At 46.0% G+C, this 25,757-nt stretch overlaps 1 protein-coding gene across 3 annotated transcripts in view; it reads right to left on the reverse strand.

Moving 5' to 3' along the window:
* Window positions 1-25,757, reverse strand: part of LOC311027367 (glutamate receptor ionotropic, kainate 5-like) — a 100,689-nt gene that overhangs the window by 9,985 nt on the left and 64,947 nt on the right. For all 3 annotated transcript variants that reach the window (XM_084031365.1, XM_084031364.1, XM_084031363.1), the window contains exons 3-12: window positions 24,789-24,953; window positions 22,618-22,715; window positions 21,104-21,269; window positions 20,060-20,238; window positions 19,085-19,138; window positions 15,231-15,392; window positions 11,494-11,646; window positions 9,880-9,984; window positions 7,858-7,965; window positions 7,555-7,758 (exon numbers count right to left, since the gene is read on the reverse strand). In XM_084031365.1, coding sequence (XP_083887491.1) covers window positions 7,555-7,758; window positions 7,858-7,965; window positions 9,880-9,984; window positions 11,494-11,646; window positions 15,231-15,392; window positions 19,085-19,138; window positions 20,060-20,238; window positions 21,104-21,269; window positions 22,618-22,715; window positions 24,789-24,953 — 1,394 coding nt within the window. The remainder of the gene's footprint in view (window positions 1-7,554; window positions 7,759-7,857; window positions 7,966-9,879; window positions 9,985-11,493; window positions 11,647-15,230; window positions 15,393-19,084; window positions 19,139-20,059; window positions 20,239-21,103; window positions 21,270-22,617; window positions 22,716-24,788; window positions 24,954-25,757) is intronic.

Below are 25,757 nucleotides of genomic sequence, written 5' to 3' on the forward strand. Positions count from 1 at the left end.
TTACCTCGACAACAGGGACTGTTTTACCGTGCCGCTCCAGATGAATGATGGATTTAACCTTGCTGGCAAATGAGAGTTGAGAGATAATCTCATTAAGTGTAAAGTCAACAGAGAGACAGAGAGAGGATCCACGGTGGGACGTTTATCTGGACCCCAGACACCTCTCCGCTCCTTAATTAACACTTAATTGATTAACGAGCACACACTTGTTTAACGAATTTCACTCAGTTTCATCAGACTCCCAGCCTTTACAGCGTTCTCTGTGTGTGTGTGTGTGTGTGGAATGTTGTCTTTCTGATGAGAACCATGTTTCCTGTCCTTGATACATAGTGAGGACCAGGTGATACAAAGCGACTGACAATAAGTACAAAAAGGAAACAAAGAAACCACAACGTATCATCGCCGATAAAGTAAGAGCTAAAAATAGAACAAGTGTTCGGTCCTCGTCTGAGTCAAGTAGTAGCTGTTCAGCAAACATACCTTAAGAGCAACAGTGCTATGATCAAAGGGCTATAGGTAAGGTTTTTTAGGGGGGGGGGGGGGGTTGTTAGTCCAGGTGAGTCTTGAGCCTTTTTCAGAAGATGGCAGTGACTCTGCTGTCCTGACATTAGTCTGGTCCTCAGTGGTGGAACGAACTCAGGTTCTGTTTCAGGGTTCAGCCTTGGTGTGAAGGTTGGTGTTGTGTGATGGTTAAGGTCGCAGAAATGTGTCATGTAAATGAGGGGTGTGTGTGTGTGTGTGTGTGTGTGTGTGTGTGTGAGAGAGAGAGATGGCAGATCGAGCTGAAGAAGCAACACAGAAACAGAGACGGAGGACATTTGTAAATCTGAAGACATTTACATAAAAGGCTTAAAGAGGCTCTGGCTACAGATAAAAGTGTGTGAATACCTGCTGGCCTGTGTGTGTGTGTGTCTGTGTGTGTGCGTGTGTGTGTTCATGCTGTGGGATCCCGCAGTGTAATTGAAACAGCTCTGTATAATTAGTAAGAAAAAAAAACACAGTTGATTAGCCTCTTAATGGCCTGCTTGTGTTCCCAATTTCCTCTTTCTAACACACACACACACACACACACACACACACACACACACACACACACACACACACACACACAGACACACACACACACACACACACACACACACACCATCAGCCACCATCATCACCATCATGTGTAGCTGACACATAGTGTGTGTGTTTTATACGCAGTATGAGACAGGAAGACGATGCATCATATCAGAGCTTCTATACTTGTGAGGTCCCGACAGTTCAACACGGCTGTTTGTGAAACAGTCAAATAAACAAAGTATGGCTTGAAGCTGCGTCGCGTGATTCGTCAGTCGGGATGACATCACGCCACAAAACGAAGGTTTAGGCAACGGAAACACCGAATAGGGAAAACATCTCAAATGTATGTGTCCGCCATGAAAATGCATCCCGATCAACTTTGCGTTGCCGTGGTTTCCGTGTCCATGTACGTGACTATTTAACGGAGACTGTTGTTCATGTTTCCATGACGCCAACACCGTTAAAGAGGTCCACAAAGTTCTTCACCAGAGGACCAACAATAAAAAACAAGTGTTGACAAGACATTTAATGAATTACCTACTCGAGTTCAAGAGACTCTTTATGCAAACCCAGTAAAAAGCTCCGTCCCAAAGGCACGTTTTTATTACTAACATAAAGTAGACTTTGCATTAAGTCTTCTGCTTTTGGAAAGATTAATGTTAGACACAAGCAGTTTCTCTTTGCTTCTAATAAACGCAGAGGGAAGCCCCAGATGCTCCGTCCAGTTATTAGTTCACACTCACGTTTTACAAATGAAGCAAGGAGGAGCTTAACTCATTGTTATTGTGAAGGGGGGGGGGCTGTTTAAACAGCTACAAGTCATTTTCTCCACAAACATTGGAATATATAACTTCCTCGAGGCTCCTCATTGTAATTATAAACATAATTATATCACATAATTAACTAATGTATACTGCCTAGTATCAGGAGGAACAATGCGGTTTTCGTCCTGGCCGTGGAACACTGGACCAGCTCTATACCCTCCGCAGGGTGCTCGAGGGTTCATGGGAGTTTGCCCAACCAGTCCACATGTGTTTTGTGGACTTGGAGAAGGCATTCGACCGTGTCCCTCGTGGCATTCTTTGGGAGGTACTTCGGGAGTACGGGGTCGGGGGCCCTCTGCTAAGGGCTGTTCGGTCCCTGTATGACCGGAGCAGGAGCTTGGTTCGCATTGCCGGCAGTAAGTCAGACCTGTTCCAGGTGCATGTTGGACTCCGGCAGGGCTGCCCTTTGTCACCGGTCCTGTTCATTATTTTTATGGACAGGATTTCTAGGCGCAGCCGTGGGCCGGAGGGGATCTGGTTCGGGAGCCACTGGATTTCATCCCTGCTTTTTGCGGACGATGTGGTCTTGTTGGCTCCTTCGAGCCAGGACCTCCAGCATGTCCTGGGGCGGTTTGCAGCCGAGTGTGAAGCAGCCGGGATGAGGATTAGCACCTCCAAATCTGAGGCCATGGTTCTCGACCGGAAAAAGGTGGCTTGCTCAAGCGGCCGAAATGAGCTTCCTCCGCAGGGTGGCGGGGCGCTCCCTTAGAGATAGGGTGAGGAGCTCCGTCACACGGGGGGAGCTCGGAGTAGAGCCGCTGCTCCTCCACATCGAGAGGAGCCAGTTGAGGTGGCTCGGGCATCTGCATCGGATGCCCCCTGGACGCCTCCCTCGGGAGGTGTTCCAGGCATGCCCCACCGGGAGGAGACCCCGAGGAAGACCCAGGACACGCTGGAGTGACTATGTCACCCGGCTGGCCTGGGAACGCCTTGGGGTCCTCACGGAGGAGCTGGGGGAAGTGTCCGGGGAGAGGGAAGTCTGGGCGTCCCTGCTCAGGCAGCTGCCCCCGCGACCCGGTACCGGATAAGCGGAAGAAAATGGATGGATGGATGGATGGATATACTGCCTAGTATATTATTTAGAATAATGTTTTCTGAAATGTAATATTATATATGCACTGATTTTCATACATTCCCAGAACATAAATCTGAATTGAACTTTTATCAACATATTGTATTCAAAGGTTTTTTCAGAGGGAATTATAGATATCTCTATATCACTCCATAGATTCAGAGAATACTCAACAGCCATGAGGAAAAAAACTAATTTTTTCTTCAAAATACAATGTTGTATAAATCAGGCTATGAATGATATATGAACGAAGCCCTCAGTGAAAACCTTCAGAATACAGAGAGCAGTTAAAGTTTGGTGAAAGAGCTGCTGAAGTTTTCTACAATATTATGTTAAAATATGCAGATGATGAATTATTATCTCCAAATAAATATATTGGAAATGCATAATATTAATTATTTTAAAAGTAAGAAAATCTATTATTCAGGAAGGTTATATGAAAAAGAAGTAGTCCTACGCTTTACTCTCTCAAAATGACCGGTGATGCTGGATTTAGACACGATGAGGCTGCCTTTCCCTTTAGTGGGAATAACTACGACAAACTTGCTTTTTCATGTCATTTTACACCATATAGTCAATTTAAGTCCAACTGGGATGCCTGCGGTGGTTTGACGCCGATGAGATGGTGCAAAATTAAATCATTTATATGCCTTCCCGTGAGATCAGGCTGAAGCTCCAGAGGTCTCAGAAAACACAGATCTCAACAGACAAATTGGATTTTATTCGTTTTTCTCTGTTTTTTTAAAAAGCATTCATCAAGTTCAACAGGAAACATTTCACACTGAATAAACATATCGACTGTGGCCAAGCGAACACAAGCGCTCTCCAGCGATCCCCCTCGCTCCGACGTTGGTTCTGCGTTAGTTGCTATGGTAACGGGGCGTGAGGAGTGCGACAGTGATGGCACCCTTAACTGCAACACAAGAGGCTGCCAATTATGCGAGTGGTGGAGCGTTGGAAGCCTCGGCCCCGAGCAGCAGAGACACATGGAGACGCTGAGGACGCTTTAAGTGGCTGAAGCCCAATTTCCCCGCTAGTTGTTTTCTCAGGGAAAGTGGCTCATTTTAAGTCAAGTCGAGTCTAATTAAAGCTTCGTGGAGGATCGGCTGCGACAACGCTGAGAGAAAGTACAGGCGATAAGAAGTCCATGTGGGTATGTGTGCACACTCGCAGGCTGTTTCAGTGAAGACACATCGGACTTTTACTCCCTGAACGTGAGGACACACTACAACTACAGCACTTCAACTACAGCACTTCAACTACAACACTTCAACTACAGCACTTCAACTACAGCACTTCAACTACAACACTTCAACTACAGCACTTCAACTACCGCACTTCAACTACAGCACTTCAACTACAGCACTTCAACTACAACACTTCAACTACAGCACTTCAACTACAGCACTTCAACTACAGCACTTCAACTACAGCACTTCAACTACCGCACTTCAACTACCGCACTTCAACTACAGCACTTCAACTACAACACTTCAACTACCGCACTTCAACTACAGCACTTCAACTACAGCACTTCAACTACAGCACTTCAACTACAGCACTTCAACTACCTCACTTCAACTACAACACTTCAACTACAACACTTCAACTACAGCACTTCAACTACTGCACTTCAACTACAACACTTCAACTACAACACTTCAACTACAGCACTTCAACTACAGCACTTCAACTACAGCACTTCAACTACAACACTTCAACTACAGCACTTCAACTACAGCACTTCAACTACCGCACTTCAACTACCGCACTTCAACTACAGCACTTCAACGACAGCACTTCAACTACAGCACTTCAACTACAGCACTTCAACGACAACACTTCAACTACAGCACTTCAACGACAGCACTTCAACTACAACACTTCAACTACAACACTTCAACTACAACACTTCAACTACCGCACTTCAACTACAGCACTTCAACTACAGAACTTCAACTACAACACTTCAACTACAGCACTTCAACTACAACACTTCAACTACAACACTTCAACTACAGCACTTCAACTACAGCACTTCAACTACCGCACTTCAACTACCGCACTTCAACTACAACACTTCAACTACAGCACTTCAACTACAGCACTTCAACTACAGCACTTCAACTACTGCACTTCAACTACTGCACTTCAACTACAACACTTCAACTACAACACTTCAACTACAGCACTTCAACTACAGCACTTCAACTACAGCACTTCAACTACAGCACTTCAACGACAGCACTTCAACTACAGCACTTCAACGACAGCACTTCAACTACAACACTTCAACTACAGCACTTCAACGACAGCACTTCAACTACAACTTCAACTACAGCACTTCAACTACAGCACTTCAACTACAGCACTTCAACTACAACTTCAACTACAGCACTTCAACTACAGCACTTCAACTACAGCACTTCAACCACAACACTTCAACTACAGCACTTCAACTACAGCACTTCAACTACAGCACTTCAACTAAACACTTCAACTACAACTTCAGCTACAACTTCAGCTACAACACTTCAACTACAACACTTCAACTACAGCACTTCAACTACAGCACTTCAACTACAACACTTCAACTACAGCACTTCAACTACAGCACTTCAACTACCGCACTTCAACTACAGCACTTCAACTACAGCACTTCAACTACAGCACTTCAACTACAACACTTCAACTACAACACTTCAACTACAGCACTTCAACTACAGCACTTCAACTACCGCACTTCAACTACAGCACTTCAACTACAGCACTTCAACTACAACACTTCAACTACAGCACTTCAACTACAGCACTTCAACTACAGCACTTCAACTACAGCACTTCAACTACCGCACTTCAACTACAACACTTCAACTACAGCACTTCAACTACAGCACTTCAACTACAGCACTTCAACTACTGCACTTCAACTACAACACTTCAACTACAACACTTCAACTACAACACTTCAACTACAGCACTTCAACTACAGCACTTCAACTACAGCACTTCAACGACAGCACTTCAACTACAGCACTTCAACGACAGCACTTCAACTACAACACTTCAACTACAGCACTTCAACGACAGCACTTCAACTACAACTTCAACTACAGCACTTCAACTACAGCACTTCAACTACAGCACTTCAACTACAGCACTTCAACTACAACTTCAACTACAGCACTTCAACTACAGCACTTCAACTACAGCACTTCAACTACAACACTTCAACTACAGCACTTCAACTACAGCACTTCAACTACAGCACTTCAACTAAACACTTCAACTACAACTTCAACTACAACTTCAACTACAACACTTCAACTACAACACTTCAACTACAGCACTTCAACTACAGCACTTCAACTACAACACTTCAACTACAGCACTTCAAATAAACACTTCAACTACAACTTCAACTACAACTTTAACTACAACACTTCAACTACAACTTCAACTACAGCACTTCAACTACAACTTCAACTACAGCACTTCAACTACAGCACGTCAACTACCGCACTTCAACTACAACACTTCAACTACAACTTCAACTACAGCACTTCAACTAAACACTTCAACTACAACTTCAACTACAACTTCAACTACAACACTTCAACTACAACACTTCAACTACAGCACTTCAACTACAACACTTCAACTACAACACTTCAACTACAGCACTTCAACTAAACACTTCAACTACAACTTCAACTACAACTTCAACTACAACACTTCAACTACAACTTCAACTACAACACTTCAACTACAGCACTTCAACTACAACACTTCAACTACAGCACTTCACCTACAACTTCAACTACAACTTCAACTACAACACTTCAACTACAACTTCAACTACAGCACTTCAACTACAGCACTTCAACTACAACTTCAACTACAGCACTTCAACTACAGCACTTCAACTACCGCACTTCAACTACAACACTTCAACTACAGCACTTCAACTACCGCACTTCAACTACAGCACTTCAACTACAACACTTCAACTACAGCACTTCAACTACAACACTTCAACTACAGCACTTCAACTACAGCACTTCAACTACAACACTTCAACTACAGCACTTCAACTACAGCACTTCAACTACAACTTCAACTACAGCACTTCAACTACAGCACTTCAACTACAACTTCAACTACAGCACTTCAACTACAGCACTTCAACTACCGCACTTCAACTACAGCACTTCAACGACAGCACTTCAACTACAGCACTTCAACTACAGCACTTCAACTACAGCACTTCAACTACAGCACTTCAACTACAACTTCAACTACAGCACTTCAACTACAGCACTTCAACTACAGCACTTCAACTACAGCACTTCAACTACAACTTCAACTACAGCACTTCAACTACAGCACTTCAACTACCGCACTTCAACTACAGCACTTCAACTACAACACTTCAACTACAGCACTTCAACTACAGCACTTCAACTACAGCACTTCAACTACGCTGTTAACAACAATACACCCAACGCTACTACTACACTATTCTTTAGAATATGTGTGTACAAACGTAGTTGCTTCATGACGTTTTGGCAACCAGCAACCCCCCCCACTCACCCGGTTGATGAGCTCGCCCACCATGCCGGTCCAGCTGCCATTTGGCTCCGGCGCCCCGTAAAGACCGTCGTCCACCAGCTTGATCTTGAAGGAGAACTTCAAGATGTCCGACAGCTCCCGCAGCATATCCACGCAGAAACCCTCGTACTGACCGTTACCGCGGAAGTCTTGATAGTTAGACTTACGCATCACATACGGGTTTTCCTGTCAGAGGGGAAGTGACATCACACAGCGGCCGATTAGAAGAAAGAGAAACACTGAGCAGTCTGACTCTACATATTATGTGCACGTATGACAGAATACCAGTATGGTGGTGACGACTAGCGTCTTGTTAGCCAACGTCTCCGACGCGTTGAGGTCCAGCGACGTGGAGTTCATGACCAGCGTGTTGTTGGAGAACCAGGTCCCGATCTGTCGGTCCGGGAGGAAGAAGAAGAGTTAGGAGACAAACGACCAGGGTATTTAAAGATGGTGAGGTAAAATGTATGGCCCCTCCCTTTCCAAGCGCGTCAAATAACAACATTAGGCTTAAGACTCAATGTAGAGACAGTGTTAAGTTTGTCCTTTCTGGGCTGCTGTAGAAACTTATTAAACCATATTTAGATATTATTCTGAGCTTACAACACAAAGTTTCAGGTGATTATACACCAATGAAGACAATTATTAATAAAATATTATATTACTGCCAATCAATCCCCCTTAATCCTACAAACATTAAAAATGGAGCTTTTGTATTTGGAACCAAAGATCGAGGTGGAAGAAAAAGGAACCACGACAAAATGAAGAAGTGATAAAGAAAGTAAGAAAGCGAAGGACAAACAGACAAATGAGGAAAGTCGGCTGTGAAAGACCGACAGGGAATCGATGCCCAAATCAATCTGGCTCATCCTCATTCAGCAGGATAATAAGGTCATAAAAAGCTGCTGTAGCACGTCAACGCCCATCCACTGACCTATCACCGAACCCATCACATCCCCCGACCTCATGACCTCACTTGACCTCTTGTTTGTCTGGTTAATAGCCGCTTGGATACTTTGCTGTCAAGCGCAGGAGAAACTGATAAAGAGCTTCAGTGTGGGAGAAGTTTTCTTTCTTATTCATCTCCATGAAGTAAAATCTTTTCTTACTCATAGGAATGCAAAAGACCATTTATTGTTTTTCTTTGCACTGTGAGTCAGCAAGAGGGGCCTGGATTCAAAACGGGGTTTTGGTTCCTTCTTCTGCTGTTTTATCTGGTGACTCTTTTCATCAGCCAGGAAGTGAAAGAACCAGCGAGGCCTGTAGTCTGAGTATTGTTGTGGAAAAATGAATCTGCCCAATAAAGATCAACAACCAGGATCAGCTTTTTCTCCGAGGTTTATTCCACTAAGTATTCTCATCTGCAGAGGAGGTTCACCCCTGCCTTCTGATGCAAAGGTTCAGAATCAGCAGGAACGACCCTGAGTCCAACAACAGTCTCCCTTTTAAGGAGGAGGAACCAAAGGACGGATCATGTCCTATCTTACAAAGACAAGATGTACAGGCAAGGTCAAGATTTACAGAACACAGGCATCATAGTCCTGAAATTATCTTATGTCAATGTGGCACTCATGTTCATATCATCTACAAACAGGCGTTCATTTTCGTCATAGCATAACAGTCAGATGAGGAGATGCGGATCGATGTCTGGCCTGACAAATATTCTGATTATAAAGTACAAACATCCAAAATTCCCATTACAGTATATAAAGTATATACGGTATATAAAGTTAGATATAGTTATAGACAAACCCAGACTTTCTTTTCTTTTAAACTGACAAACACCGTTTGTGTAATTCAGGATTCAAACAGGATTGAAAAGTCATTTGTGTCTGATCTTTGACTTTGGTCCATATTTTTGATCCCATGGTCCACCAGAAGGGGGCGTGATGCTGCTTTAATGAGTTTGGCTTTAGATAGATTTGTAAACCTTTCCAACAGAGCGATGCTAGCTGGCTACTTAAAGTCTGAATATAAATCAAATAGCAATCGGATTAATCTGCATTTGCTTACGGCACACTTTCCCCCGGTTTTGGAGCCCATTGACCCCCGCGGTGACCCCAGTCGATCGCTGACCTTTTAATGACCGTCAGGACAAAGTCTGTAAACGCACTGATGTCATTGATGGATGGATGAGGGAACTGATTACTGAGAAGCTACAGCTCCCCGGCGGCTGTAAACATGAATCTCCCAGAGTTCCCTGCAGGAGTTCTCCGGCTCCTTTCAGCTCAAACGCTCAGTTTTTTTTAGGAATTCAGTCAGAACGCTGAATGTTAACGGCCCACTCGACCCCATTTGACCTCTGACCTCTTTATGCCCCCCCGGGTGTTTCTCCAGGATCTTCAGGGTGTAATTGGTCCTCTGGCCTTTGCTGTTGAACTCGATGTGACCCGTCAGACCGTCGTACTCCACCTGATGAGACACAAACAACCATAAAGCATCGTTAGCTAACCTGCTAGCAGTTAGCACTCGGAGCTAATCCAAAGAGCTCATCTCTGTGTTTTTGTGCTGTTTTCCCGTTGGTTTGTGTAGCTGTTGTGTAGTTTCACCAACATACAGGTCTGGTCATTCCTCACTGCAGTGGACGGCCGACTGGGTTTACCTCGGGGGTGTACGGGGGACTCGGTGTTTGATGAAAATCCTCCTGAGTTTGTGTGAAACGTGTGCAGTCGAGCGTGAATATATGAGATTATGTGAGTAACGGAGTGCACGTACAGTATGAGTATGAGTGTGTGTGTGTGTGTGTGTGTGTGTGTGAGACTCAAGATGAATTACATCCCAAAAACTCTGTGGCGAGGGAGATAGAGAGAGAGATAGAGAGAGAAAGAGAGAGAGAGAGAGAGAGAGAGAGAGAGAGAGAGAGAGAGAGGGGGGGAGGGGGGGAGGGAAGGGCTCTTACTGCCAAAAACAGTGTAGAGATGATGAAGTGATGCACTGAGAGCAACAAAAACAATATAGAGGGAGGGGGGGGAGGAAGGGGAGGGAGGGGAGGAGGGGGAGGAAGGGGAGGAAGGGGAGGAGGGGGAGGAAGTGGAGGAGTGGAGGAGGGGGAGGAGGGGAGTAAGGGGAGGAGGTGGAGGAAGTGGAGGAGGGGGAGGAGGGGGAGGAAGGGGAGGAGGGGGAGGAAGTGGAGGAGTGGAGGAGGGGGAGGAGGGGAGGAGGGGGAGGAGGGGGAGGAAGTGGAGGAGGGGAGGAGGGGGAGGAGGGGAGGAAGGGAGGAGGGGGAGGAAGGGGAGGAGGGGAGGAGGGGAGGAGGGGGAGGAGGGGGAGGAAGGGGAGGAGGGGAGGAAGGGGAGGAAGGGAGGAGGGGGAGGAGGGGAGGAGGGGGAGGAGGGGAGGAAGGGGAGGAGGGGGAGGAGGGGGAGGAGGGGAGGAAGGGGAGGAGGGGGAGGAGGGGAGGAGGGGGAGGAGGGGAGGAAGGGGAGGAGGGGGAGGAGGGGAGGAGGGGGAGGAGGGGAGGAAGGGGAGGAAGGGAGGAGGGGGAGGAGGGGAGGAAGGGGAGGAGGGGGAGGAGGGGAGGCATCCTCAGTGGAAGGAACACGACGTGGCTGACATACAGAAAGGAGGAGAGGAGAGGAGGATGAGAATAAGGACAAAGAGGTTTTGTTGACGCCTCCATCAGCAGCACAACTGTGTTTGTAACAAAGATCATCTGCATGAACGTCTCCTGACCTCTGACCTCTCGGACAACACCGAAGGGAGGCGGAGGTCGGAGTGGATAAAGGAAACCAACGCTGACTCTTCAAATCTGATGGGATGTGAGCAGCAGTGTCACATGTCAAAGTCGCTTCGCTGAGCCGTCCGTCCACTTTAACCTTACATCCCTTCTACCGTCGTCATAACTCAGACCGCCACTAGAGGGCAACGCAGACAGGCTGTGTTCAGAGTCAGTTTGTGAAAAGTGTGTGTGTGTGTGTTCACCATGCGTAGGTAGTTCATGAGGCTGGTTCCATGCTGCCAGATGAGCGGAGACGTGCAGCTCAGCGGCTTCACGCCGATCTCCTGACTGCGGTTCAGCTCCCGCACGGCGCTCACCACCACGTGGACGGCGTCGAACATCAGGGCCGACGACAGCTGCAACGTAACAAACAAACAATCAACCCACCGGTGTCTTCTCTCCACTCTGGCAGGTAGTGTTCATGCTCCTTTTAGCTCCGTCTTGGTCTCCACCTCCTCCTGAGCTAAAAGAGGCTAAGAAAAGCTCCTTATAGCTGCATAGCTGAACATTCTCTGTCTTATTCTCTATCACTTGATCTAATACTGTTCATACACACACACACACAATAATAAAACAATGTGTTTGTCGACGCTCCGACAGGCAGATGATAGCAGCTCCCCGGTATCAGCGGCGCTCAGCAGGCGCCTCGTTACGGCTCGCCGATCCTATCGCAGTCTGACGTTCTGGTCCGTTTGGTCAGTTGTCAGTCAAACTGGCACTCGGAGGGAATCAGACGAATCGTATACGGAGGCAGAGCGGCGACCGTCTGTCGGCGGCTGATAAACAAAAGACGGATGTACGACCGAGTGTGATTGAAGTTCTCTCCGAGTCGATCGTCTCGGGGCCGGATGACGATAACTAATTACAGTTTGAAGAGAGAAAGATAGAAGAGGGAAAATAATTGCTGTCTGTCTGGTCCAGCAGCCGTTTTCTCTATTTCACATATGAGCTGTTACTTTCAGTTTCTCACCTGACAGCAAAACAATTTAAAGTATTTAAACTCATGAACTGCTTAGTGAGTGAAATTCTAAATCTGACTAGAAGGGGACCAGGATGAAATGAACAAACAACTTTTTAAATGGCGAGTGTATTGGTTATAAAGCACATTGTCCCTCAGCCTCAGTCGGGGCACCTGACCTTCTACGTACTTTATCGCGTTAATATACGCTAGTGACATGAATAGCGTCTTTCCAAAATGAACATCCAACAGTTTGAACCATGTAATTAATGAACAAAAGAAAATAAAAAAACACCAGTACAAAGCAACAACACTGATTGACTCACACGGGGCACCAATGTTAGTCTCCTGGGTTAAGGTCTTGTGGACCCGTCCTCCGCCCAGACCTCCTCCCTACGTGGACCTCCACGGACTCTCATGTGATACGCCGAGAACGAACATAATGTTTCCCTGGAAACGTAATTCACAAGGTGGTGTCGTTGTGTGGGGACGTCATTTTTAGGAGACTGTGTACTGAGTCAGTTCCTCTGATTGTGTAATAAAGTGTGGGTGTGTTAACGTCGGAGTTAGTTAAAGGTGCATCGCATGCGGAGGCCAAAGGGTGACAAACTCGCACTCAACTGGAAACAATACAAGTGACAGTAATATATTTAGCCGGCTGCTTTCTGGGACGCTGCCAAGACGTGGACGTGATTTCAGAGCGGCAGAGTGACGCGAGTAAACACGCCATAAACTCTGGGACTCACGTACACGTCTTAATCACGCAAGAAATGAAATGTGTGCCTCGACAAGTGTTTACTTTACACTCACGCACACACACACACACACACACACGCACACACACACACACACACACACACACACGCACACACACACACACACACACACACACACGCACACACACACACGCACACACACACACACACACACACACGCACACACACACACACACACACGGAGGTAGTTTAGAAACCAGGACGCGGGGCTACGAGGACTAACGTCCACACACATTACCTTTTATGTCGAGTGTCACATTGACTTACATTTCAAATTATTTTTGGCCGCTTAAGACAAATGACCAGGCGACACCGATGCCTGTAACCATAGTAACTCATTCACGCCACAGCCAGAGAGGGAGAGGGAAGGACGGACGCCGACTGAGTTTAATCTGAGCAGCGAGTCACTAAAAGGGTCTGAACAGTGGTTAAGTGATTTGGCGGTTTATGAGCTCATAATTCATATTGATATTAAATATTATGGCAGTAAAAAAAAAAGAAGTCCCGTGGCAATTGCCAGGTCCTAAACACACCCCTGTTCTGTCTGTCTTCAGTCTTCTCTGCTTCTTTTCTTTAAATCTATTTTGAATGAAAAAAATGAGAGTGGACTAATTTTTGGCCTGTGATGGTGGGACATGAGAAAATAATGTTGGATAATGATAACAAATATCAACTGACATCAGCCCTCTTTAAAGGCAGATACTAATGCTAATACTAATTTAGGTGTTTTGATCTATTTTGCTTCTAAAACCCGTCTTCAAAAACATCCAACCTTTCTTACAGTGTTTCTTTAAATGCAGTGATACATATCTACTTCCCTCTGTAAAAGCCTTTGACGTTAATATGTCAACAATATTGAACCGGCTTCATCCGATGCTCAATGTTTCTCCCCTGAAGGGAAACTTCAGGCCTGAAGGGGAATAAAAAGGTTCTATCAACCAATCCAGACTGAAACTCTGTGTTTGATCATTGGGTAATGACCCTCATCACCACAATAATAAAGTTCATTACAATCCAAACAATCACATCGATGACTCTTTTATGCAACTCCGTCAAGCTCCTTAAGTGAATAAATATGAGTCATAAATCCCGGGGGGACGTTCTCGGCAGCGGTGATGGCGTCTCCAGCGATCGTGACAACCTCCACCGCCATTACCATTATCTTTATTAAAGCTGTCTGCTCGGGCGTTATTGCCTCCGCTGATATCGGAGCTGCAAATGAGACAAAAGAGCTCGGAGGAGATTGATTCGTCCTGATGGCTGCTTTCATTATGGAGGAGGAGACGCAGAGCGCTAAAACATATACGGGATTAAATCAAACCGGACATCTGACGAAGGCTGGGCCGATGTTTCCTTGTGTTTGTGAGTGTTGTGTTGCTGAATCCATCCCAACCAGGGACGTAACAGACATTCCCATTCAAAACCAATGTAGGAGGGCCAGAGTGGCCATTGCAACTGATAGACTGACTTACAGCAAGTAACACAGCAGGTGAGGCGAGGTTTTACAGCGGCGACTACAAGCGTTACGAAGCGTTCGGAGGCTAAATGAGTAAAACATAACAACTTCATCCACACTCCAGTGAAGGGAACAACATCACACAGTAGACATTAAAGCGTTGGGGTGAGTCACAGCCCATTCCATGTAACCGGTGTAGCATTCAGCATGGTGTAAATAGGCTAGCTGGCTATTTAGCTAGCTTGTCCATGCTTTCCTGCTACACCTGTTACAGAAAACTCAACCGAGTAGTGGGCTGGAGAACTAGCGGCAGCGCTGGGTCTAATGGTCCGTCCGCCTGACTCCACGCCACTCCAGAGACCAGGACAAGATACCTAGCTAGCTAGCCGCCTCGCTAACTAGCCAGACATGCGTCTCCTGAGCTGCGTCCTCTCTCTTCCCGGCCCACTGACGTGCATTGTTGCCATAACGACTAACAATATCCGTCTGTTCCACTCTTATTCTATTTCTTTGAATTGGCCCCGTGTTTGGTTTGTCTGTTCTGGGTTACCATAGCAACATGGCGGCCAACAGGCCCACGTGGTCTAGAAACAGCTCATTGTAAAGTAACAAAAACACACTAAAGAAAACACATTCTATTCCACAACCTCAGCTGCTGTGAAGCCGATTTGCTTCCAAACTAAACCGACGCTGCTACTTCCTGTTTTCTAATCAACGGCGTCTTTAATCAAGCTCTGCGTTTCGTCTCACCGCCGGTCCGGGGTACGGGCTGACGTCGCAGCCCTCCTTCCAGGACAGGTTGAGGCTCCGGATGAACTCCAGGAAGAAGGGGTGGCTGCTGTTCAGCATGGAGAAGCCCAGAATGTTGGAGTGTTCGCCGACCACGTCGTCCAGCCGCAGCAGAGGGAAGTCCTGGAGAGAGACGGACAGTAAACAGTTACATCTTTTATCTGGATTTATGGGATTTGGGTTTTTAGTGGTGGGATGCAGAAGCAACCGTTTAAGATCACAGTGGGAATGAAATCCAAGTGGAGAGACGGATGAAAGAGGAAGGAGAAGGAAGACGGAACAAACGAAGGGCTTGATTAGGGTTTTCTTTTGCAGGCTGCACATCGAGTTCCATTTTTGGATTCAGAGCAGGCATCACAGAGAGAAAAAAAGAAAAAGGTTTAAAAAAAAAGATGGACATCAAACACTGGGGACCGTCAAAGAACTTCAAATAGTCCTTGAAGACGAGTGGGCGTCCCGCTGGGCTCTGCTGCTGAAACAAACCAGAATCCCACGGCTGCTCCGAGGGTTGCTGTTTGCTCGGAGACAGATGTTGCCACTGAAACATTTAGCTTCGGCTGTGAAGTGAAGAGAAAACAGACGGGAAAACACGGGTTCACCTGCTGGTTTCACCTTGAATCTTCTCCCCTGAACTGAAACTATATACATTTATATTATTATGAAGCTTGGTTTGCCAGGAAACAAACTGACAGAAGCTATGTTATGATCCGGTTTTGGGCTATATGTATAAAAGTGAATTATCTTGTAGTTGGTTGGCTTGGTTCCATGTTGAAAACGATTTTTATAAAGGATTGTGTGAAATGTTAAATTAATGCGAAATTCACATCAAAATACAGCAACAACAACAACACCAGACTTTCAGCCACGTTGGACGACCTTAGTTTGTTTTGTAGCGTGATGCCTTCCCGACCGACAGAAACACTCTCACGGTTCATGAACTGTAAACGAGAATAACTCCATGGTACGACAGACAGTCGTGTCATGTGATCATTCAGTGGTATCAGGATGCTACCGGTGCGATCACGGCCTTCAGAAGTGCTATTGGATTTCCGATCCGGTAGTTGTTGATCTCTTTGGATGATTCCTTTGTACAAATATAAATGATGTCATTGTCCAGCTAATCCCACCCTTTACTCTTCTGCCAAGGTATCTGCCTTTCTTCATGTTGTGTAATGACTGTAGGTGGATTTGTTTTGGCTCTGATGGTGTCTGGCTGGTCGGGTCTGGGTTTTTTGGAAGCCGGTTGCCTTCTTCTTGTTCGTGTTTTTGCTGTTGTTTCATCCCCTTCTGATTCAGGAAAGATCACAGTGGATCAAACTGTTGGACTGACGGACTGCCATCAACATTTGGCTGCCTTTCTAGCGGGGTTAACAATTTTGCATGCGGTCGGCAGAAACTGCTTGAAGGACTATTGTCTTCTTCAGCATCAAGGTCCAAAACTGGGAGCTTTAGTCAGACATCCAGGAAGTATCCGGACCGGGAACCTTTTTTTGTCCAGCTGTTTCACACAACTGCAAAAACCTGTATGTTAAGGTTAATTTCCCTTCCCTGAATTCTGTCCATGCGTATTTACTTAACCTCGTCCCGGCATGTCGGGAAGCTGCCGGCCTTTGTTGCTTGGTGTGGTTGCCAGTTGCCAAATCAATTCCAGCTACAGCCAAGTACACAGTCAGACTGTCGGCCTGCCAGCCATGATGACAAAGAGGAGTTGGCTGGAGGAGTTGCAGCGGCGGAGGAAACACTGCGACAGTATCCCGGAAGGACACCGACGATGCCATGACTGCGGCACATTTCAGACGGGACGCTCACTTAGGGCCAGTCGGTCCGGACTGTGCCTCGGCAAGGTTCAAGTTCAAGTCATCACAAGAGAGAACAACACAGAGAACATGACTGTTTACTGACAAGTCCGTCTCACATATTTCTAGTCAACACTCGGCCTGCATCAGCGCGTGGGAGTGATCGTGAGCAGGAAGTGCAAGCGGAGTGGATTTTGGACGGACACACAGGCATTTTTATTCTAAAAGTACCGGTCCGGTTCCACTCCGGTCCCACTCACACCATGAGTCTGAAGCCCTAGCCCGACCCAGAATCCCGCTGCGTCCTACATCATCAACAGTATTTTCAGTCATAAATCGGCTGGATAGCGGGGGGAGATCCGAGTTGAACACTGAGAGATAATGAGTGGGACGGCTTATCGACTAAAGCCTATGTCATGTCCACGTTGCGTTCCCGTGCATGTGCTCGTGCATGAACCGTACCGGACTCAAATCCAACTCTTCCAAGCGTGCCGGGCCGAGGAAGCAGACCGTTCTAAGTACGGAAAGGGAGGGCTCACACTGGCCAAACAAAACGTACCGGTGCGGTACGGTTGGTGTTGTGCTAACGACTGCATGCTAATGTGGTCACAGTGACCTTATGAACTATGCTGGGATGTTTATCCTAATTAAGAGTTAATTTGTTAGTCAGGACTAAAGAGTAAGTACAGCCGAGGCTGAGGGGAACGTCAATCAGTTAAATCTGAATATTATACGAGATGAAAAGTCGAGATATTTCTGGGCCAACGTGGTGGAGCAGCATACGGGACCTGATGGGACCTGACGGGACCTGACGGGACCTGATGGGACCTCATGGGATCCTGGAGTCAATGAGCTCAGTCTAATGTTTGACCCTCATTATGAGGGTCTTCTTGTCTGAAGCTTCACCGCTTCAAACAAGATTTTATGGAGAGATTTAAATGCAATAAGAGGCTTATGGTTGTTTTCTCCACCCGCCGGACGTCTCACAGCGAACAGCGACGGCAAACTCGTCGTCTCGCCGCAGTCAGCAGAGCGCGTTCACCACAAAGTTACAGGGAGGTCGGACGCTGCAGGTGAGCGAGGGGAACAGTTTCCCTCTTGGTTCCTGTCCAGGGTTCTGCTGGAGGGGGGGGCGGCGCCTTCGCCCTTGGCGTGCGCGGCGTGAAGTGCCCTTGCGAGTGTTTTTTCAGTTTTTTCCGTCGGCAGGACGGCGTTCAGAGACGAGCCGGAGATCGAGACAAGTTATTATCATGCAAAGTCTCCCCGCACAAGGGCACGACACCGGACAGGCAGGTTCTAATGATGACAAACGGCAGCGGGACCAGCATGCATCTCTGATGAGACGAGAGAGAGGGGAGGAGAGGATTATGGGTAAATAGAAGATGTATGTTTGAGGAAGTGACCCACAAACATCCTCAAAACAGCTTGTTTAGTGGGCGACTACCTGAATAAAGATGGGGACGGTGGGAAGAAGACGCTGAGATCACAGAGAAAAATAAAAGAATAAAATTAAATAAAAATTACAAAAACTAAACATAATAAACTGAATACATCAAACAATTATAATTTAAAATATATAAATAAATAAAATTAAATACAATTTGAAATAATGACAATATTGTATATTATATAATATAAAAAGGAAAGAAAATGTCTGATATAATGGGTGATTGTGAGGAAAATAATGAAATAACAATAAAAATATAAAAAGAAGATTAATATTGATCATAAAAACAAATAATGATAAAACGGAAGAAAACAATAAAATAATCCAACAGAAAAAAGCATGTGGGGACAAAATGAGAGAAGAGGAGGAGTTAGGAAAGGAAGAAGGAGAGAGGAAAGGAGAGAGGAAGGTGTGACAGGAGATGAGGAGATCCAGGAAAGGAAAAGACAAATGGAGACGAGGAGAGAAGAAAAGGAAATGAAGGTGATGATGACGAGGACGTGATGAAGGAAAGAACAACCCGGTCAAAGGCAGGAGTGTGAGTCATGTCGGAGATAAGACAGAGCGGTTACCATGGTGGTCAGGATGTACTTGTAGAAGGCTGACATCATCCCCAGCTCGTTGGCCTGCAGGCAGAAGAACAGATGGAAACATCCACAAACTTCACCGTTCATTTCAAAGACAAAACAAACATATTTATGTGTATATATATAGATATATATGTGTGTGAACCTTCTATGAAATGTATCTGAGTGAGCGGCCAGCAGATGGGAGGATCAGTCAGAATGTCTCCCAGTATAACCGTTGAGCCAGGCTGGGCGTGAAACTGGCAACCTCTCGTATTAATCGTTAACCTTCCTCCCACGAGAGCGTCTCTGCTGCGTTCACGCCTGCAGGAGACCGACGGCTGGAAAAACATGACGGAGCTCCTGATCGGGCTTCAGATTTTGGATTCAGAACTCCCCGACCCCCGAGGTCACCGGGCAGAGGTACAACCTGCCGAGAGCGGCTGGATTTAGGTTTTTTAGTTTGGCTGTGAAGTCCGTTGGCCGGTTTGGCAGGAAACCAGCACGGCTCTGAAGGTCCTGTTTTACTTCGTTTCCACCACAGAGGAAGAAACTGACTGAGTTTGTGTTTGTTTTTTTACCCAACAGCGTTTTCAGTTTTTTATTTCAGGTGAGGAAACCTCCACCGGGAAAGTCATTTTAAATGTACAAAAGTGGGAATATTTCACAGCAGTTTGTGAATAATCATTACATTTGAACCCATTTGTCCACATGGACATTCAAACTAACAGGTTAGAAACCTCATAGGCGCCGGCAGCACGTTGTTTTCATGTCCGTTAACGACGTTAAAGCAAAGGTTAGGTCTCACCCTAACCATTAAACCATTAAAGGGCTTAAAATAACTTCAACTCAACGATACCGATCTGGTCCTGTGTTGTTAGACCCCCCCCCCCCCTTCCTTGTTATGGTCTATGTCCATAATGCGGCGCCTGGCCGTTTCCCACGGTTACCGAGGCAACAACACCGTTTTGGCGTGCTGACCTTCCGGAGGATGTGGTAGGAGATGGAGGCGTTGGCGTCGATGATAATGGTGGCCACTTTGTCGTCGCGGATCTCCTTCAGGAGGGGGGTCGGGTCCAGGCTCTCGTCCAGCATCCGCACCGACAGCGTCTCCCTGGAGATGAGGAAACGGTGGACCAGCTCCTCCAATCGCAGCAGACCTACGGGGGGAGGGGGCGGAGTCAGGAATCAGCGAAAACCTTTATTAGTCGAAACTGAGAGAGAAAGTAGTCCTTAAAGACATTTGTTTACTAAAACGTACTTGATGGTGTGATGTTTAGTTCTATTTATGAAGTGGAAGTTGAAAAACTCATTTGAATTGGTTTCATATTTAAAAAACAGACTGGCTCTAATCGTCTTGGTTGCAGCGCTGAGAGCCGGTCGGCCTCGAGGCGTATCTCGTCTCATCGCCGCCATTAAAGTGTTCGCCAGCACGCCGCCGGGTTTAACTGGCGGCCAACGCTCTCACGTTAAACTCGTTAAACACCGGCTTTAAACCGGGCGAGGGCGAAAGACTGAGTCTGCAGAAGGAGCAGAGGTGCGTTGGATCGGTGAGCCAGGGCGGCCCAGCCGGGTGGAAACACGGGAGAGAGATCGATGAAGAGGAGAGCAGAAGAAGAGGAGAGAGAGGACATGAAAGTAAAGGTCAGGAGAAAATAAACGGCCGCTAGAATGTGATGAACATCTGGAAGAGCGTCTCTTAAAGGGCCAATCACACCACCATGTCATGAAACTGAAAACTACTGCTTTTATGGGCCTTTTCTTCTTCCTCATTCAACAGAAATACATCTGCTTTGATCGGCAGGTTGATCAAAACGGGCCGACATTCCGATAAACGTGAGTAACGAACCGGCGAACCTTCAGTTCAGTTCGTAAAGTTACAGAGGAGAAACAAAAAGGCGACGTGATCTCGGCCCTGAAACCAAAGGTTTTCAGCCTTGAAGCGGACGCAGCTGCACTGCCACCTTTAAAACGTCGGAAATAAAAAGATACGGAGGGGAAAATCAGTTTCACAGCCGGACTCACACTCTGCTTTGGCGCAGACGAGGCTGGCCGTCGGGTAGCCGAAGGAGCGCAGCATTGAGCCGATGGCCAGGCTCAGGTCCTCGTTGCTCGGGTACAGGGTCACCGAGGCGAAGCGGAGGTACGGCAGCTTCGGGGTTTCCTCCGGACCGATCTTCACGTGAGGGATCTGAAGGCGTCGGGGGGGAGGAAGACAAAGTATTAGGAAGGGAAAAGGGGGGTTTCCTTTAGGCCAATCATGCTTCAAATCTGGAGAAGGAAGAAAGAAGGTCCAATCAAAGGAAGCAACGGAGTGAAAGAATAGAAAATCAAAAGACAAGGAAATGAAATGATAGTGGGAACAAGAAGAAAGGAGATTGAAAGGTAGAGATATAATGAGAGGTGATGACATCAAGGGAACAAATGTTTTTCTTTTTTTTCTCCTTTAAAAAAAAACACATCAAACCTTCCGGCTCGAGAGCAGATTCAGATAACAGAAAGCGGAGCTTTAATCAAACTCTGGCACTCGGCGATAATCGAGTCTTTGTTCGCTTTCAAATAGAATATGTGAAGGCAGCGAAGCCCAGATCATCAGTGATATTAGTTTGTGTTCACCTCCGCTCACATGAAACGCTCATATCAAAGGATCTTTGTGGAGAGACGAAGAAAGACAAGAACAGAAGATAACGTGGTGATTTCAGGGCAAAAAGACAAAAAGGGGTTCATCCTCAGGGGAACAGGAATGTTGTTTTTAAGTCTGGTATTTGTGCTTTTTATTGGCAAATTGAGTATTTAGCATTAGCATCAATAAAGCACAAAGGTTAGCATCCACAGAGAAGTCCATCCCCGGTTCTACATCCAGTCCTCAACCAAACAGTGGTCCCTGGTCTCTACAGGTCTCCGGTGGACTTAGGGTTCAGTATCCTTCAGATCTGAACAGAAACCTGTTCGCTGGAATCCGGCGAGTTTCTGAAAACCCCACATATGTTGAACCTCGACATTTCTCACCCAAACATTTCATATAAATATGACGACGGCTTTGGTTCCATGAGCTCCTCTGACCTGGGTGAAAGTCCTGTGTCGACCCAACCATCCACATCAGTCCTACGTGGACTTGATTAGAAATGGATGTGAAATACATCAAGAACACATAAAATCCAGGCTGGCTGTTCAGGTACCGAAACATCCTGAAGTCTGGTTCCCAACCCGATGATCGTTTGATAAACCGGGACCTGTGGACCAGTACAGACTGGATCGCCGACAATGACAACCATTTTGTACGTTACATAAGAGTCTGAGAGCTTCTCCCATTAACGAGAGTAATAACGCTCTGTTTCAATTTGATGAGTCAACGTGAGGTTTAAACGTTTAACTGTAATTAGCTCGGCTGGGCTTCACTCGGATACGCAGAGCTTACTTTAAATCCCAGAATCCAATAATGGGGGACCTTTCAGGCGGAGGGGGGGATGTTGGCGGTTCGACGGAGACTCGTGATGATTCATACTTAATGTGTTTGTTTGCAGGCATGTGTGACTCACCTCTTTCTCCCCACAGATGTGACTGATGGTGGACCCTGAGGCCGGGCTGGAGGCGGGGCCAATCACAGAGACCACGCCCTTCGGCAGGATCTGACACACTGAGAGAGAAAACAGGTTCAGGTTCGTGTTAGTTAAAGGAACTGAACAGTACAACAACAGTTGTTTGAGACGTTAGCTGCTAAATAATCCACTATGTCTGTTTGCTGTTTAATGCTGAGTAGGTAGTTTATACAGCTGAGAAGACCCGATGAGAGCCTTGAGAGTCAACCAAAACCATAGAGTTTTGGGCCGGACGTATAAACAAGCTGAAACTATCTAGAGGATTCATTCTTCGGAGGTTCATCTCTACCCTGAAACACCCTTTCGCCTACAAAATCCCCTTCTCGTTCAACTAAACTACATTCTCAATAACGTTTCCATGGATTAATGTTTTCAACGGTTAAAACCACTCGGTTAGATTTAGTAAAAACAGACTCGTTTGAATAGAATCCATCATACGTTAAACGCAAACGTGATCCAGGATAAAATACACAGTATACGGAATATACTTTCAAATCGTCAGTTCGTCAGTATGACATGTTTGCTTATTAACAGTGAATTTCTCATGCTATCGTTCTCGGCCTCGGCCTGTCGGGCTCACGGACACGAACAGACTCAACCATGTGATTCTCTGTGACAGCGTTTATTATTTATGTCACAAACGGTTTCATTTATTTTCATTTGATTGTTTATGCATTTATTAGACCCTCCAATTAAAATGCTCATCAACACTCATGAACGGTCTCTTTGTACTGTTGATTGCTGAGTTCTGTCGCTGTCAAACAGACTGATAGAATAAAACCACACGTTTAGATAAGAAAGGATTAAAAGCTCTCTCCTCTTCTCTCATCTGGGTTCGGCAGCTTTGAACGGCCGATTACAGCTGCCGTTTTCAGTGAGGACCACACAATTATCTGCTTTTCACTGTATTTCTGAAGCCAAAGATACTCAGCAGGTAGGAGAGAAAAAGAGGCTTCCGGGTCTTTTGAGCTGCTGCAGGACGATAAAACAGAAATAACAGGAAGAAAAATAGCAAAACAAGATTTTTGTCATCAGTTTTAGGGATTTTAAGGCCGATAAAGAAGAAAACGCTCATTAATGAGATTGTTTCTGTACGAACGGATCAATATGGATGTTTTCATTATCGTCCATGCACATAATGTACAGTTAGTGCCAGCTGTGTGTGTGTGTGTGTGTGTGTGTGTGTGTGTGTGTGTGTTACTCCGCTCTGACAGGAAGCATTAAGTGCCTCTCCGTCGGGAAGCCTCTTTTTTATTTCGCCGCTGGTGTTGCGTAATCGATAAACATCCTCAGCAGCTGCCGGTGCGGAACGCCACGAGCTCTCCGGTCGCTGCGACCTCGCTCCCCGCCGACGCTACACACTCCCAAAGTGTAAAACACCGCCATGATGCATCCATCGTGTTCCAGCAGGAAGTCAACAGGGTGAGCCGAGACCGCGGTCGGACGTTATTTCATTCACTTATTTGAACTTGTTTTGCTTCCATTGTTTTTTTTAAATTCAGGCTGTTTTACTATTGTTGTTGTTATTCTAGGTTTTAATTGTATTTTCAGTACATTGTATGTTTTGCGAGCATCGATATGAAACAGACTACTGAATTGATTTTGGCTCAGCAGCACGACCTGGTTGCTCCACAAATACAGTTAAATCATTGATTGATTGATTGATTGATTGATTGATTGATTGATTGATTGATTGAATAAAACAAACAGACAACCTGATCCTGAATAAACTGACTGATCTGGAAAGAAACATGGAAATACTACAGGAACAAGTGAACTACAACGCAAATAAATATATCAATATAATATATAATTTGTATATGAAAAAAATAAATAATAAATAAAATACTAAAATAAAATAAATATTGGGGGCAACCAATTCAGGGTTGCAATGGTTCTTCATCTGTTCAGTTTAAGAAGAGAGGGTGACAAAGAGTGACGTGGACGAGACCGCCTAGCGCTTCACGACACGACCGACTCACGGAGAAGGTCACCGTCTACTTTGGTTTCACACGAACACGGGCCTCCTGGTTGAAAGTCCAGTCTTTGTCTGACCCACGTCGTTCTAACTGCCCACTAAGACGACGAAGAGGAGAAGATGAAGGACTCACTGGTGTCGGTGGTGTCGTACTGGGAGTCCTTCTGCAGCTCGTAGACGTCCACCTCCACCCTCGCCCGGGACGAGCCCTCCATCAGACTGTTGATGTTCTCCCTCGCCAGAGCCAGCGCCAGACGCTCGCCGCGACCACACGCCGACTGGTCATCCAAGATGGCCGCTGGATGGATGGAGAGAGAGAGACAGAAGGAAAAGGGTGAGATAGTTTTCTTTACGCAGATGATGTGAACGTTTACTTTACCATTATTTACTTTCATGTAAAAGATTTAAAGTGACTCAAACTCCTGATCATCTTAAATATCTCATGGTTTCTGATTAAACAGGATTCATCATTACGTCGTATGTGGTCACATTTTTTCACACTTTTCTTCTCTTCGATGAAACGAAGCAAAATATGCAACAAAACTACTTTGTGAGATTTAGTTACAAAAACCCATCAGGGTCTGACTTAAAATCATGAGGAACATGAAACAAAACAAAGGTCAGACAAAAGTACTCCGTTATATGTTTATGGAGACCATGGTTATGGTTACCATGGTTACGGCAGGTACTTGAATACCTCGAAGCGTAACTCACAATGAAGATTCGTTATTCGGGAATGTGATTTTTAGAAGTTAAGGGGGCCGATATATCCGGATACCTGAACTCAAACGTAACCGTGACGACCAGCAGTACGAGGACGTACCAGAAATAAACCCGACACTCCTCCTTGGATTTAAACAGGAAGTGGAGCGTCAGCAGCAGCTGCTGCGAGTTAAAAAAACGTCCAGTAACACCTGCCATGTTTATTTCTGCCTGCTTCTGCACATGAAGCATGCTGGGTAATGCACCTGTGCGATGGCAGCGTGGGGCTGAATGCTAAGGAGGATTCTGTGGGAAGTGTATCTGGAGGAAGATCGCCGTCTAACAGCGAGGGCCGGATGATGTCATCAGATTTCCTCCCGTTCAAACACAAGAAGAAGTC

The sequence above is a fragment of the Eutrigla gurnardus genome (assembly GCF_963514095.1).
Source record: "Eutrigla gurnardus genome assembly, chromosome: 17".
Lineage (NCBI taxonomy): Eukaryota > Metazoa > Chordata > Actinopteri > Perciformes > Triglidae > Eutrigla > Eutrigla gurnardus.